The 14,908-nt window shown below is 39.2% G+C and overlaps 1 protein-coding gene across 5 annotated transcripts; it reads left to right on the plus strand.

The window, feature by feature from the left end:
* Positions 1–2,935: 2,935 nt before the first annotated feature.
* LOC119782269 (trophinin associated protein) lies at positions 2,936–14,527 on the plus strand. Of its 5 annotated transcripts, none has more exons than XM_038283163.1 (19): positions 2,936–3,029; positions 3,419–3,484; positions 3,967–4,198; positions 4,285–4,729; positions 5,208–5,329; positions 5,415–5,466; positions 6,350–6,471; positions 6,591–6,642; positions 7,785–7,903; positions 8,007–8,058; positions 8,509–8,654; positions 8,775–8,829; positions 9,436–9,581; positions 9,686–9,740; positions 9,849–9,928; positions 11,770–11,874; positions 11,961–12,252; positions 12,333–12,520; positions 14,338–14,527. In XM_038283163.1, the coding sequence occupies exons 2-19, from the start codon at positions 3,423–3,425 to the stop codon at positions 14,407–14,409; spliced, it is 2,397 nt and encodes a 798-aa protein (XP_038139091.1). In that variant the 5' UTR covers positions 2,936–3,029; positions 3,419–3,422; the 3' UTR covers positions 14,410–14,527. The 5 variants fall into 5 exon arrangements, with proteins under 5 accessions (XP_038139091.1, XP_038139094.1, XP_038139095.1 ...); XM_038283166.1 differs by having other exon boundaries at positions 6,353–6,471; XM_038283167.1 differs by having other exon boundaries at positions 5,211–5,329.
* Positions 14,528–14,908: the final 381 nt, after the last annotated feature.

Genomic DNA, 14,908 nt, shown 5'->3' on the forward strand with positions numbered 1-14,908 from the left:
TTGACCTCTGTCGTCCTTATTTTTGTATGTATGTTTGGCACCCATTTATCCTATCTACTCACTAAAAGATTTTTAAATGCAATAACGTCTCCGTGGATTTTTTTGGAGGAATCATCTGGATAACTTGTCTTTGGAAATGTTAAGGATGCAGCGAGTCAGGCCGGCTTCACTGATTTTAGAACCCTACAACTGAGTTTGAGTTCTAATTTGAAGATTCAACATGTAGGACAAGTATGATGTTTTCAGTGTGACGCAGAGTCTCGATTTGTGACTTGATTAGAGTTTTCAGCAGTTCAACAGTCTTATGGCAGTGGGGAAAACGCCTTTACAGAACTGCATCAAATGCTGTGACGCCTCTTCTCAGAGGGCAGCAGGGAGAACAGTCCACGCCACGGTGGGGGTGTTAGGCATCACTGATGATGTTGTGGGCTTGGGACACGCAGTGCTGGGAAGTCAATGCCTAGTGCTTAGGGCATTGTGCTGGGTTCAAGCACAGACTGCCACTCTGGGTTCCTGGGTCCCCATGCTCAGGTATAAATAGAATTCACTTATTTGCCTCTCAGCCAGTAATCCTGTCCTCCACTGCCTAATGACTAAGCTAAGATAGCCCCTCATGGTCACTTGGCACTAACCGTATTTAAAAATTAGTGCTGCATATGTTATGTCATGAAATCAGGGTGAGTTACACTTTAAGTTTGATTGGGTTTTTGTGGGCTATATTTCAGTATGATATGTTTGTCACACAGTTTACAAGCTTCATTCCATGGCACTATACATAACATATATGCTTTTATTCTGTTCTGTCTTGTTTTTCTCTGCATTTATGCCCATCCACTTTCCCTATCTCCTGTGAAACAGATAGAACAGTAGCTCCACAGCATAATGCAGACACCACCGTGTGTGTGTGTGGGGTGTGTGTGTGTGTGTGTGTGTGTGTGTGTGTAGCGGGAAGTGTAATTTCTAAACTCTCCTGATACCTCATAGCCTTTTATTCCACATGTTTAGTTGCATTGTAGTAGACTTTGAACAAGCCTTTTCAACTTTCCACTTGCCACTCTTGCATTAATGCCAAATTTGTGGAAAGCCTGACTAAAACAGTTGTTCTCTTATCAGATTTTTCCATCTGAACCTCTTGACTCCTTAGAATGATTTTTGCTTTTTTGTTTGTCTTAAATGTATATAAGTTGTGATGGATGGTGAGGGCAGTCAGGCACAGGTTTGCGGCTAAAAAATAGGGCTCTTTCATTTAACACTGAAAGTGAAATATAACCTAGACAAGAATAACGGCAAATTAGACCAGAGAAGAAACACAAGGGGTAAAACATAAAAAAAAAAAAACCATTACCCCCTATAGCATTGACATGGGATGATCCAAATCAGCTCAGCCCCTTGGCCACCTGCTGGTTCATCAGCCAAAGGACTGGAGCAACTACGTCAGTATAAACCAAAATGTGTGCGCTGATTTTAGAATACAGCGTAACTGTAATGAATGATTTCCAAATAATGAAGTGGTCTGTAAATTAAATTTATATCAAATGTATATCAATTTATATCAAAAAGTTTCAAGGAGCCATGGCCCAAAGCCCAAAGGAATCAGCCATTTTGAATCAAAGCCATTAGCATTTTTCCTTCATGTTTTATCTAAGTGAACTCCTCCAAGAGCTTTTGAGCTGCAAATTTCTTACTGACTGAGCCAAGACTTAAGGACTTAGATATAAAAAGTTGTCAAAAGATTTTTGCAGCAACAAAGTATGTGGGCATGGACAAACTTAAAATTTGGACTTCTCACCACAAGACAAAAACAAAATAGCCCCAGGCCATGATTTTATTGAGGATTATGAAATTTGATGCACACGTATAACCCAACAGGATGCACAAAAAAGTCTCTTGAAGCCATGGTCCTAACCCCACAGGAAGTCAGCCATTTTGGGTCAAAGATGCCATTTTCTCTCATTGACTCAAGTTGTATCTTGCAAAGGTTCTACAACTTTATAGTTTCAGACTTCAAATTCAATTAAATATAATTCAGGCATAGGACATTAAAAGTTACCAAAATAATTTTTCTACATCAAAGCATGTGGGCATGGCCATGCATCAAAATCGGATCTTTTGCCATACATATCATGGTTTTGTTACATCAATAAGCGAGGACAAAGGAGTAAATTGGAAATCTAATGTTTCACTGTTGGAAGCCCTTGCTTTTGTCTGCATGCTCTATAGAATATGAATAATCTAGAACTCCTGCCAGGAACGTCAGATTTAGACCACATTGGTGTATGCCTGGGGATGGTGGTGCACGGGTCCCACAGTCGCGATAGACCAAGCTGCCCCGAGCTGCAAGGGTCGCTCAACTTCGGATTTAATTAAAATATATTGTTTGTTATTCATTTAGTTTATTCACACTGGATGGAGAAGCCAAACATTTTACTCAAATAAGAGTAGCGATACATTTTTAAAGAAAAAGCATTTTGCAGTAAAACTACTCCTAAAAGTACATTTTTTTTATTACTTAAGAAAATGTTACTGAGTAGTGTTTTTGTCAACTAGTAATCTTAATGCCTTAAATGTTATTTATTTTATTAAATAAACATATCTATCTTTCTATCTATCTATCTATCTATCTATCTATCTATCTATCTATCTATCTATCTATCTATCTATCTATCTATCTATCTATCTATCTATCTATCTATCTATCTATCTATCTATCTATCTATCTATCTATCTATCTATCTATCTATCTATCTATCTATCTATCTATCATGGGGAGGACGCGGCAAATAACCCGTCAGGTGGTAAAACAACCTCTGCGTCGTTACCATGGAGCTGTTTGTGCAGATCCGATGCTTATTGGTTGCCTTTGTTTGGTCGGCCTAATTCTCCACACTCATTGGTCGATTTGGGTCAAGTTTCTAACCAATGGCGAAGCGCGCTTTTTAAAAACTGCTTTAAACCCAGGAAGTCTCCATACATTTTTTTTCAGTGAGAACAACGACCAAAGGAGCTTTAAATCGGCACAAAAAGGTCTGGTAAGCCAAACGAAATTGGAATACGGTAGCAAACCGCATTTTAATGATTTTTTTCAATCGACTGGCAAGGATTTAATCTCTTCTAAAAATGTCTGCAATAAGAACAGTTAGCCACTCGGTCGATTGTAGCGTGTGCTTTAAACGTTAAGTCCTGTTATGTACATTAAAATAAACTTTGGGTTTAGACTTTTCCTTTGCGATCGCTTTGCTTAGCACCGTTTCTTAAACATTAGATCATAAGTACATACGTATTTCGATTAATATCGTTACGTTTGTTTGGCATTATCTACTTTTTAAATGTCTTGAGTAAGAATTTCTATGGTACATTGCTTTAGCATGTCCTATTTCCTTCATTTGTTGTCTTGACATTCTATTTCTTCCCCATTCAGCATCATGGACTCCTCTCCAATCCTTCGACAGCAAAGTCAAAGTAAAATCCTTAGTGATTTTCACAGGTAAGTGTGTCATAAATAGCACCTCCTCGTTTTGATCCAAATTTTTATGGATGAGCAGGAATGATCCATATTAGATGACTCTTGTGAAACATACTTCTCATTATGGTACATGTTGTTATCAGCATCATTCTCCTGTTATTTTTATGAATGACAGGATGATCCACACTAATAAATACAGGCTGATGAGAGATCATGGTAGAAAACCTGTTGGAGACTTAGAAAAAACAAATACTAAAGTGGAGATTTCCTTGTGAAATACTTCTGTCTAGACCTGTTGAGCTTTATATATTCTACAAAGAAGGCTTTGCAATATATAGCCTTAAAAATGTGGACTGATAAATGCCACAAAATACTTGTAGCTTTATTGCAGCAAATTATTAATTTACAATGTATTGACTAAAGGTACCTTTAGAATATGAACTTAAAAAACTGAACTGTGTAAAATTGTGGTTTCAACTAACAAAAGTGATTGCACCCCACAGAATGACGAATGAAGACAACATAGAAAAAGCAGAGCCAAAGCTTTCCAAAGTTATGTCTTCACTCCACCTTTCAAGCAAACATGGTGAGAACAAAAATCCTGCAGAATCTATACGAAAGCCACCTTTACAGCAAGTAGGGAGCCGGCTCCCCGTTCTGGCAAAGTCCCTTAAACTCCAGGTCCCCTCTGAGTTCAAGCAGTCCTACAATAAGTGGGAAGAGAAGCCGTTAGCTGTAAGTTTTACCTTGTGGATACAGTCAGTTTTTTTTATTGTTTTTGTTTGTGTACTAAAATTTTATAATTTTTTTCCCTCTTACAGGGTAAAACAAAAAAGCCATGTACCCGGCCTGTACCATTTAACCTCTCACAGCCCAAAAACACAAGAAAGGCACTTGGTAACTGTGAACCTTTGATGGCCTTTCAGTCAAGGGCTCGTACTAAAGAGCGTGAACACAGTGTATACAAAAAGCCCAATAATCATCCAGGTCTCGTTAAGAATGGCTCAGACTCGGCCAGAGGTTCTGGGAAACCCCATGCAAAGGCGACAAGTAATCCAGCTCACCTTTCAGGGAAGCTCAGACCCACATCCCAGACTTCAGCCCCTTCGAATAATCCCCTGTTCACTTCACGTAAAATGGGAAACAAGAATGCAAGCATCTCCTCTGCCCGAGCTGGTCTTCATCCAGAGATTGGCTCAAATCCACTTGGTGACAAAGAGACTGCATCACTGACAAAACAGGACACTAATTCCAAACCTTTAAATGGTGAGTTTCAATCTTTCTCCAGCCTACTGATATTTTCTTTTCTTAAGTGTTGTATCTAAGTTGATTTAAAGAGAATGATCTTTTTGTGTGTAAAATGGAGGTTCCATCCATGGTCTTTTAGGACCCCTGTAAGGTGTCCTCTCACAGTCACACATTTAATTGACTCGTTTAATGACCAAAAGCCTTCTGCAGTACTTTATGGCTGCTGAAGAGGCCATGTAATCAGTTTAAACAGGTGTGCTGAAACGGAGGTGCATCTCAATATGTAGGACTGTGGTACGTAAGGACCAGTTTGCAAATCAAATTGTAGATGACTGGATTTCCTGCTTTAAATAACATGTAGGGTTTTATTCTCCTGCCACTGCAATCAATAACGTAGGGAACAATTCTGGATTTGTGGTTTTTTTTTTTTATCGTTTGAATGGCTTATTTTATTTTGTATTTAATATGTTGTGTTAAATTACTGCTTTTATTTCAGAAGAAAGTGAGAACTTCCAGCAAGATCATGCGGCTTTGCTGAGCATCCTCCGGAATGAGGGCATAGACCACGTTAGTCAACCAGTCGCAACTTCGCAAAACTCCAAAAAATGCAATGATCGAGTGAGTTGGCTTTGATGTATTTTTTATGTATTTCAGTTTTCAGATTGGAGAAATGTTTAATAACACTGAATATCTTTGTCTGCAGCCTCAGCGAGTGTCCGTTATGAAGAGTCATCGAAAAGTCGGGGCCACAGCAGGTCTGCACTAAAGAACACAGCAATATTCAGACTTATAACCAATGAAATGTTTGTACTAACGGAGTGTCTTCTTATTGTCCAGCTTGCACGGAAACTAGTTTGAAGTTTAAAAGATAATTTTCTTGTGTGTGTAAATTATGGCTGAATGATGTTTGTCAAAAATCAAAATTAGGATTATTTTCAACCCATATTGCGATTTTTGTTTTGTTTTTCCTTCGCACTAACCACAAGCTTGTAGATTTTATACTACAGGTTTTAGTTTTTTCATGACATTGAAAGCTTGCTTGTCCAAAGCCCATAGTTGCAGAATCTTACTGCAATTTTTGTTGTGTTTAATTCTACTTACATGCATAGATCTGGCTGCTAGCTGGAAATTTGTCTTTCCTTTTTTTTTTTTTGCGGCAGCAAACCCGCATAAAACATTTCCACCATCTAAAGCCCTTGAGTGAGAAAAAATGTCTCTTATGGTTATTATTTGTAATGGGCCTTTGTGGTTTGATAATTGCATTTTTGTTAAATTGCGATTAGATCGCAAATATAATCGATTTCCCAGCCCTAGTCTAAATTAATCAGATAAGTTGTACTCTATAAGGAGTATTTGAAAATGTCATTTTGGCTATAATGCAAGCCTAAAAAGGGAAATTTCTCTCTTTCTCTGTAAAGCTGTTTGTTGCCAGCACTGATATCTCTCTCTTCATCAAATTGTAGAGGACTGGATTCCCTGCTTTATGTAACATGTAGGGTTTTATTCTCTCGCCACTGCAATCAATAAAGGAGAGCAAAATTCTAGATTCAGGTCTTTTTTGTATCCTTTGAGTGACTTCTTTTATTGTTTTGTTACCATTTAATATGTTGTTGTGTTAAATTACTGCTTTTATTTCAGAAGAAAGTGAGAACTTCCGGCAAGATCAGGCGGCTTTGCTGAGCATCCTCCGGAACGAAGGCATAGGCCACGTTAGTCAATCAGTCGTTACTCCGCAAAACTCCAAAAAATGCAGCGATCGGGTGAGTTGGTTATTATATATTTTTGTTGCTTTTTATGAATATGTGCTTTACGAGATGTATGTTTTTAGACCACAGAAATGTCAACTAACCCAAATTTGAATGAATCTCCTTGTCTGCAGCCTCAGCGAGTGTCCGTTATGAAGAGTCATCGAAAAGTCGGGGCCACAGCAGGTCTGCACTAAAGAACACACCAATATTCAGACTCATAACCAATGAAATGTTTGTACTAATGGAGTGTCTTGTTGTCCAGTTTGCACGGAAACTAGTTTGAAGTGTAAAAATATTAAAATATTTTTGTGTGTAAATTAGGGCTGAATGATTTTTGTCAAAGATCCAAATTGGGATTATTTTCAACCCACGTTGCGATTTTGTTTTTTCTTCGCACTAACCACAAGCTTGTAGACTTTATACTGCAGGTTTTAGTTTTTTCATGACATCGAAAGCTTGCTTGTCCAAATTCCATAGTTGCTGGATGTTACTGTAACCTTTGTTAAAGTGTTTAATTCTACTTGCATTCATAGATCTGGGGGCTAGCTGGAAATTTGTCTTTCCTTTTTTTTTGCGGCAGCAAACCCGCATTTAACATTTTCACATTCTAAAGCACTTGAGTGAGAAAAATGTCTCTTATTCTTGTTAATTGTAATGGGCCTTTGTGGTTTGAAAATTGTTTTTGTTAAATTGCGATTAGATTGCAAATATAACCGATTTCCCAGCCCTAGTCTAAATTAATCAGATAAGTTGTACTCTATAATTAGGTATTTGGAAATGTTGATATTTTGGCTGTACTATCACAAAAAGGGAAATTTCTCTCTTTCTCTATAAAAAAAAGCATTGATATCTCTCTCTTCATAGATCGCTAGTTTAAATAAAAAAGGGAACCCCCTTTTAGATTTAATTTTGTGTGTTACTAGATCTTACCTGGTTCATTAAAATTCATTGTGTAGTTTTCTTGGGTTTCATGTAGGTTCTAAAGATTTTTTTCCAACCTTGAAACAGCCAAAATATTTGCTGAGAGAAAAGAATACTTGGCATTTCTTTTGAGCATGATTGTACCTCCACCAAACTTGGGGTTAAGAAAACAATCTTGCTAAATAAAAAAACAGTCAAAAAAATTTTTTTTTAATGCAGAAATCAAAAGGATACATTTCAGTTTAGTAAATGCATATCTAAAGTGACCAGATTTAAAAGGGTTTGTGTGAAGTTCAGACTATGATGGTGGAAAAGTATATTCTGGGTTATTTTATCTTCTTAGTTTGTTTTTTTTTTTTTCTTTAAAATGTTTTTCCTCTTGTAAAACTCTGCTTTCCTTTCAGAAAAGAGTGAGAAAGTCCAACCACATCAGGCAGCTCTGAACGCCCTTCAGAACGAGGCCGTTGGCCGTGTCGATCAACCAGTCACTACTCCGAAAAACTCTGAAAAATACAGCGATCTGGTGATTGTTTCCATCATTTTGTTGTTGTTGTTGCCATCATATTTGTTTTTGATCTTAAAGAACTTGAAGTAACGCACATATTCATAAATCTTCTTATCTGCAGCCTCAACGAGTGTCTATCATGAAGAGTCAGCGAAAAGCCGGGGCCACAGCAGGTCTGCTACATTTGCTTACAGCTTTTTAAGTGAATTGCATTCTAGATATTCAAAGCAACATTTACAGATTGTGCCTTGTAGAAATCAGAGGCAAGTTGCAGATAGATGTGTGTTTAGTTAACCAGAGTTCTGGAGAACTTTAAATAACATGTAGGTGACTTCATGGGATGGCTCAGGGTCTCCCAACCTGTTGATCAGTAACTTCTAAAAAAAACTACCCGGAAGAGTAGCTGGAACTTGAACTAGCCCCAGTGAAACATGGTTACCTCTAGTAGCGCTCTTTGATGCTGGTTAATCTTGACCAGCTAAAAAGAAATGCAATAATTTTACTCAGCTTTGCGATTGCCTAAAATTGTCCAATCTTTGGACCATCAAACCATAAAGCAGTGATGAGGTATGAAAGCTTTACATGGCTCAACTGAGTAGGCATCTTGTTCATGTCTTTCACAGGTCCAGGAAGGGTAGTTCAGTTCTCACCAGACCCTCCTGCTCTGCGGAGCGTCCTGCAGAACGAAGGCGTTGAGGTCACTGCACCTCTGGGTGCCACACCTAGACTTTCAGTGTGTCCACCTGGCAGAGTGCCCTTCATCTACTCTGTATGTACACAATAAACCTCACTTTGCTCACCTTTAATCTAATAAATCTCATTTTTGTTAATTTTCCTGATTTATGTCTGGAAATGACTTTACGTAAATATTTTTTGGTGTTGTTTTTAGGCTCAGAGAGTGCCTCTTAAGAAGGGTTGCCCGAACTCAACCAGTCATGCAGTGGGTAAGATTTGTCTTTTAAAATGAACCTTGTATATCAGCCTGAACATCGTCATCCTGAGGAAATACATTTCTTTACCAAAGAGAGGGGAGTTTGATTGGATGGAGGCAGCATGGTGCAGTGCTGTCGAAAAACCTGTTGAAGACTGTGAAAGCCTTAACGCTTTTGTCGAGGAGTTCAGGGATCCTTAATATGCAGGCAGAGCTGCACTGGACAAGTTATTATCAAATAAAACTCTTAATGCAATTGAGAATCAAACACAGGACACAACAATTGATATTTAAAGGCTTTGTTAGTCCAATCTGTCTGAGCTTGAGTCATTTTGCTAAGAATAAATGCAGATTATTTCAGTTTGTAGATATGCAAAGCTGGTAGAAACTTACCTCTAATAATATGCAGGTTGTAGGGGAAGTTGGTTTTACCAAGCATTTATTCAGGAGCTCCAACTACAAATGCATGCCATACTTTTTAGATTGTATTAGCAAAATAACTTCAACATCCCTTTCCACACATATTTTTCACTCGGTGGTCAGATGCTTAAAATGCATTGAGGGCTGTGGTTTTAATGAGGTCCTGATAAGTTACACAACTGCCATGTCTTTCTCACAGGTCCAGGAAGGGTAGTTCAGTTCTCACCAGACCCTGCTGCTCTGCGAAGCATCCTGCAGAATGAAGGCGTGAAGGTCTCAGCTCCTGTAGGTGCCACGCCCAGAATTTCAGCGCATCCACCTGGCAGAGGGACCTCCATCTACTCTGTAAATGATAAACGTCCCGCTGTCCACCTTTAATCCTGTAATTTTGCTAATTTTCCTACTTTGTCTGGAAATGGCTTTTGGTTTGGTTTCTGTCTTGTTTTTAGGCTCAGAGAGTGCCTGTTAAAAAGGGTTACCCAGAGTCATACAGTCGTTCAGTGGGTAAGCTGCGGTATTGTTATCTTCAGCAATGTATGTTTTTTTTTTTTTTTTTTTTCTGCTCAGCCTGATGTGATGTGGCTGTTTTCTGTGTGTTTTTCTGCTGAACAGCGGCACAAAGAGGGGTGGCACAGAAGAAATGCTCTCAACAGATGGTTCACAACATCAAGCATCAGCCCATGTCTGCAACGGTGCGTACACGCCTCACATTTTCAGTCAATTCGGCTCTTCCTTTTGTTTTTTCCTGCCAGATTTGTCTCCCCTTGCTGTCTCTTTGGTTTTTAAAATTGGCATCATTCACCAAACACCTTTGGGTTGAAAAAGCCAGCTTTAAACACGTCAGGAGGCGGGCTATTCAATCTGATGTATGAAACCTTCCACAGCAGTCAGTTTTAGTAGATGTTGACACATTTAAAACGATAAACTAGGAAGGATAAGCTACTTCTTCTACTAAACTTTCTAGGCTTCAGAAACAAGTCAATGAACTAGATTTGTTTTTAAATGTCCTATAATTGTTTCACCAAAAGTCTCCATTCATTCATTTCAACCCATCTTACCTGAATCCTTTTCACATTTAAGCTTATGGTAGTATTTGCATTTTACCTTTTTAAAGGGTGGCATAATTTCATGTAATCACAAACAACCTCAGTAAATCAGTTAAAGGAATGACGTGGTTGAAGAAAAGGGCAGAGTTAGATTTTAATCCATTACTTAACTCTGAACCTATTATGCATGACAACATCAATGAGTGGGGCTCAGTTTGTTAAGCTGTTATTTTTATTTGTGTGTATATGTATGTATGTATGTGTATGTATATATATATATATATATACATTACACACACTCACTCACCGGGCCACTTTATTAGGTACACCTGTCCAACTGCTCGTTAACACTTAATTTCTAAGCAGCTAATCACATGGCGGCAACTCAGTGCATTTAGGCATGTAGACATGGTCAAGACAGTCTCCTGCAGTTCAAACAGAGTATCAGTATGGGGAAGAAAGGTGATTTGAGTGACTTTGAACGTAGCATGATTGTTGGTGCCAGAAGGGCTGGTCTGAGTATTTCAGAAACTGCTGATCTACTGGGATTTTCACGCACAACCATCTCTAGGGTTTACAGAGAATGGTCCGTAAAAGAAAAAACATCCAGTGAGCGGCAGTTCTGTGGGCGGAAATGCCTTGTTGATGCCAGAGGTCAGAGGAGAATGGCCAGACTGGTTCGAGCTGATAGAAGGGCAACAGTGACTAAAATAACCACCCGTTACAACCAAGGTGGGCAGAAGAGCATCTCTGAACGCACAGTATGTCGAACTTTGAGGCAGATGGGCTACAGCAGCAGAAGACCACACCGGGTGCCACTCCTTTCAGCTAAGAACAGGAAACTGAGGCTACAATTTGCACAAGCTCATCGAAATTGGACAATAGAAGATTGGAAAAACGTTGCCTGGTCTGATGAGTCTCGATTTCTGCTGCGACATTCCGATGGTAGGGTCAGAATTTAGCGTCTACAACATGAAAGCATGGATCCATCCTGCCTTGTGTCAACGGTTCAGGCTGGTGGTGGTGGTGTCATGGTTACTAGCATGGGGTACCTAATAAAGTGGCCGGCGAGTGTATATTCCAAACGTGAAGAAATCCTGGTTTGCCCTAATGTAGACCAGTCTTTATTCCTCCCATCTGAACAGGGATCATTTGTCTCCCTTCATAAATCTTGGTTCTTACATTAAATGTGGAATTACTACTTTTTTTTTACATGGTTTGACATTCGGTGAGATCTTGCCTTTTGTATCAGCCTCTAATGCAGCTAAAACCTTTCTGATCAGGTTGTCTATATTGGGTTAGTCCGATTGCTCTAAACTAAAAAAAAAATGTTTTTTTCTGATGTGGAAACATTCAACTGTAGTAGAATTAATGTAGTAGTGTTGATGTTGACTGTCTTGCTTTTAGAAAAAAAAATAGTGAATGAGGAGCTGATCCCACTGTGTTTTTTTTTTTGTTCTGTTTTTTTTTTTTTTTTTTTTTGGCAGGTTGTCCAGAGGTTATTTGTTGATGCAGAGGATGAACAGGGCAAAGCTGGGACGGATGAAAATCCCTCAATAGAAATCGAGCAGATCCCAGCTCCATCCTCGCCTGTATGTGATTCATTCCATTCACAGTTGCCGTTTTATGTGCAAATCTTAGAGTGAGAGTTTTGATTCATTTCTCTGAACTTCTTCAGTCTGAGCCTCTCTGTGAGGGAAAGGCCGAGAGGTGTAACCAAGATGACTGCGAGGAAGAGGAGGAGGAGGAGGAGGAGGAGCTCAAGACCTTCCTCCAGGCACCACATAGGAAATCTGTCATCATTTTCTCAACTGGTAAAAAGTTGATCAGAGCCTCACAGTTTGAGAATCAGGAAGGTTCAGACCAACCTGCCCCAGCTCCATCATCACTGGCAAAGTTAACGACTGCAACTGGTGACCTGTCAGAGCTGCCTCATCAGATCCACTCTACTGTTCAGTGTCTGCACAAAGGTTCCCCAGACACTTCAGTTCCCTCTGAAATATAACACCCCGTCGTATGTTTTTCTAACACATTTTCCCCTCTGTGATAGGCGTCTTCAATAAGCCTTGTTCTTTGAGTCCGGCGGTGGCCATGTTACGGAAACGTCTCCCTCATATAGCGGAGCTGCGTCTGGATCAGGAGGTTGAAACCTACACCTCCGCATCTGTCCCTGCTGTCTCTCCTCTGCCTCGCTGTGGGAACCCGCTGGCCTCTGTGTTCCACCTTAAGGACTCCATGGTGAATATATGAAGGAATACAAAAAACATTCAGATGGAAACAAGTGTGATAATGTTTTTTGAAAGGAAGATGATTAGACCAAAAGCAGAAATGATTCACGCCAATTCACAACACGTCATCTCAAGGCACTTTACAGTTCATCACATCGTACAGTCAAATTGATTCAAAGTTTTCTAAGGAAAACCATTTGATCGCATCGACTCATTTAACTTGATGTGTCCAACTGTATTTAATAAAACAGACCTCCTTTATGGATTGTCATTGGGTTACATCATTCCTGTGGTCATTCAAGTTATTGCAGGTAGAGCCATACCTTGATATAAATATGATTCCTTGTTTGCTTTGTGTGTATCAAAAAAGGAGTGTTTTTGTTGTTGTTTTTTTATGCAGCATTTAGGCCAGTTCATGCTCTGCTGTGAAATGTTCACAGTAACCTGCAGGTCATTCCCCTAGGATGCTACCAGAACTTAACCTGACAACAGCCAGATGTATGTCTCACTCCGCCTATCTCCGCTCACATACATCTGGGAACCCGCCATAGGAATTGCCTTTACTGAAGGCTGGGCCTTATCAAAACTCCTTGCATATGATTGGATAAGCCACTTGTCTGTCATCTTTATTGACGTGCTATTTCAACCACTCACACCGAAGCTAACCCGTGACGCTGTGAGAGGAGGAGCCATTTGGTAGATCAAGCTCTTGCCAAATCCGGTCGGGAGAAGGGCGAAAACATCGTTTCCACCAACAAAAGCCTTCAAAGCCGTTCTCTGATGTTCTTTTAATGAAACAATATCAGATAGATTGGACAACACAGAAGAAATAGCAGCATCAATGCTAACGCTTGCTTCCTCAATGCGAGCCGCCATTGTTGTTGGAATCTCACGGTCGCTTCTCCACTCCAGGACACACCCGCCCTGCGTCCTCATTGGACAGACCATAAATTCGGTTGGGGAAATCACTTTCAATGAGCGGGTTCCCCAGATGTATGTGAGTGGAGCTGGGCGGAGCGAGACATACATCTGGCTGTCAGGTTAACCAGAACTACCTCCTCTGCAAAAATGAATTAGGCCCCTGAGATTCCAATAAAATGGGCTCCCTCCTCTCCATGCGTCTAGTTTCACAGTCCTTAGATCCACAAATCAATGGTGTACCGAACAGTCTAATTCCCATAACTCCATTAGCAAATCTTAAGATGGAAATTAGTTACATTTTTTTCTCAACAGGGTGCAAGAGAAAGATCTTTTAGGTGTCTGAAAAATGACTTAATTCTTCTTATTACTGGACAACCAGATGGTCAAGACTGGGTCTGCTAAACTGGAAAAAACAAAACAAAAGCAGGTTTATGGTTAGTTGTGAATCCTAAAAATGTATTTGGCACCTATAAACGTTTAAGTATTATTACACTTAATTGTGATTACTAAAGGTTTGAGGCCTTTGGAGAAGTTTCTTTGGGGGGGATTAAGTGTTTTAGTGTATCCCTTCTGGATGCTGTTTGGCACAGGTGGGTCCTGCTGGATTTGGCAGATTATTTATTAAACGTATAATCTGTTTGAATCAAAATATGCACCAAAGTTTATCACAGGTGTTTAATTTCGTTTTCTGTATTTTCTTTTGTATGATTAGTTGTTAAACGAAAGCTGGTGTTCACCTTTTCCTAGACTATTTAATTACGATTTCATACACTTCTTTAGATGCTAAACTGCACTGTGCAGCAACCCTCAAACAAAATATTAAGCTTTAGCTTAAAGGGAACAAAAGCCTTTATACTCTGGGTGGTTTAAAAAAAAAAAAAATAATGTCAATGTTTTGTTTTTCAGAGATTTATCCCAATCGACTTGGATCTCTCTTCTGGTCCATCGTTGTTCAGTTCCTCGCAGCATGAGAGATAATTTGCACGCAAAGAACACTGGAAGAAAGTAAAACCTCACCTCTAGAGTAATTAAAGTCTGAAGATGTTTTTTATAGTTATGTTGAATTTGCATAATAAAAATAAGGGTGTATATTTTACATTTGGGGCATGTGTGATTTTTATTTCAGCCGTTTTTTTTCATGTCTTATTGGCCTCAACTGTTTTCTAAAAATATAGTTTATATGGCAGAAAACTTTGACCAAAACTAGGATAAAAATCCCTTTTTAAGTGAAATTTTCCTCTTTCTGTTGGCTTAAGATTATTAAATTATGGTTTATTAAATGGTTAAAACACTTTTATAAAATCTTATTTAAAGAAACGCATCCATCTCCTGCGGTTGGTTCAGGTTTAACCGTTTGATTCAGGAAGGTGTTAATTGCAGTACAGTTCCCATGATGGCAACACTTCAAAGTTTAGAGACGAATGGGTGCTCATGCTTGTGAAAATCTTTAGCTTCCTTTCAGCTTAATTCATTATTC

The sequence above is a fragment of the Cyprinodon tularosa genome, unplaced genomic scaffold (assembly GCF_016077235.1).
Source record: "Cyprinodon tularosa strain WSP-4 unplaced genomic scaffold, ASM1607723v1 ctg19, whole genome shotgun sequence".
Lineage (NCBI taxonomy): Eukaryota > Metazoa > Chordata > Actinopteri > Cyprinodontiformes > Cyprinodontidae > Cyprinodon > Cyprinodon tularosa.

Bases quoted from the DNA above. Each gene is read 5' to 3' on its own strand.
- LOC119782269 (XM_038283163.1), top strand. From the start codon at position 3,423: ATGGACTCCTCTCCAATCCTTCGACAGCAAAGTCAAAGTAAAATCCTT. The intron at 8,830-9,435 runs GTAAGATTTGTC...TCTTTCTCACAG, and splicing joins CTCAACCAGTCATGCAGTGG to GTCCAGGAAGGGTAGTTCAG. The intron at 9,929-11,769 runs GTGCGTACACGC...TTTTTTTGGCAG, and splicing joins ATCAGCCCATGTCTGCAACG to GTTGTCCAGAGGTTATTTGT.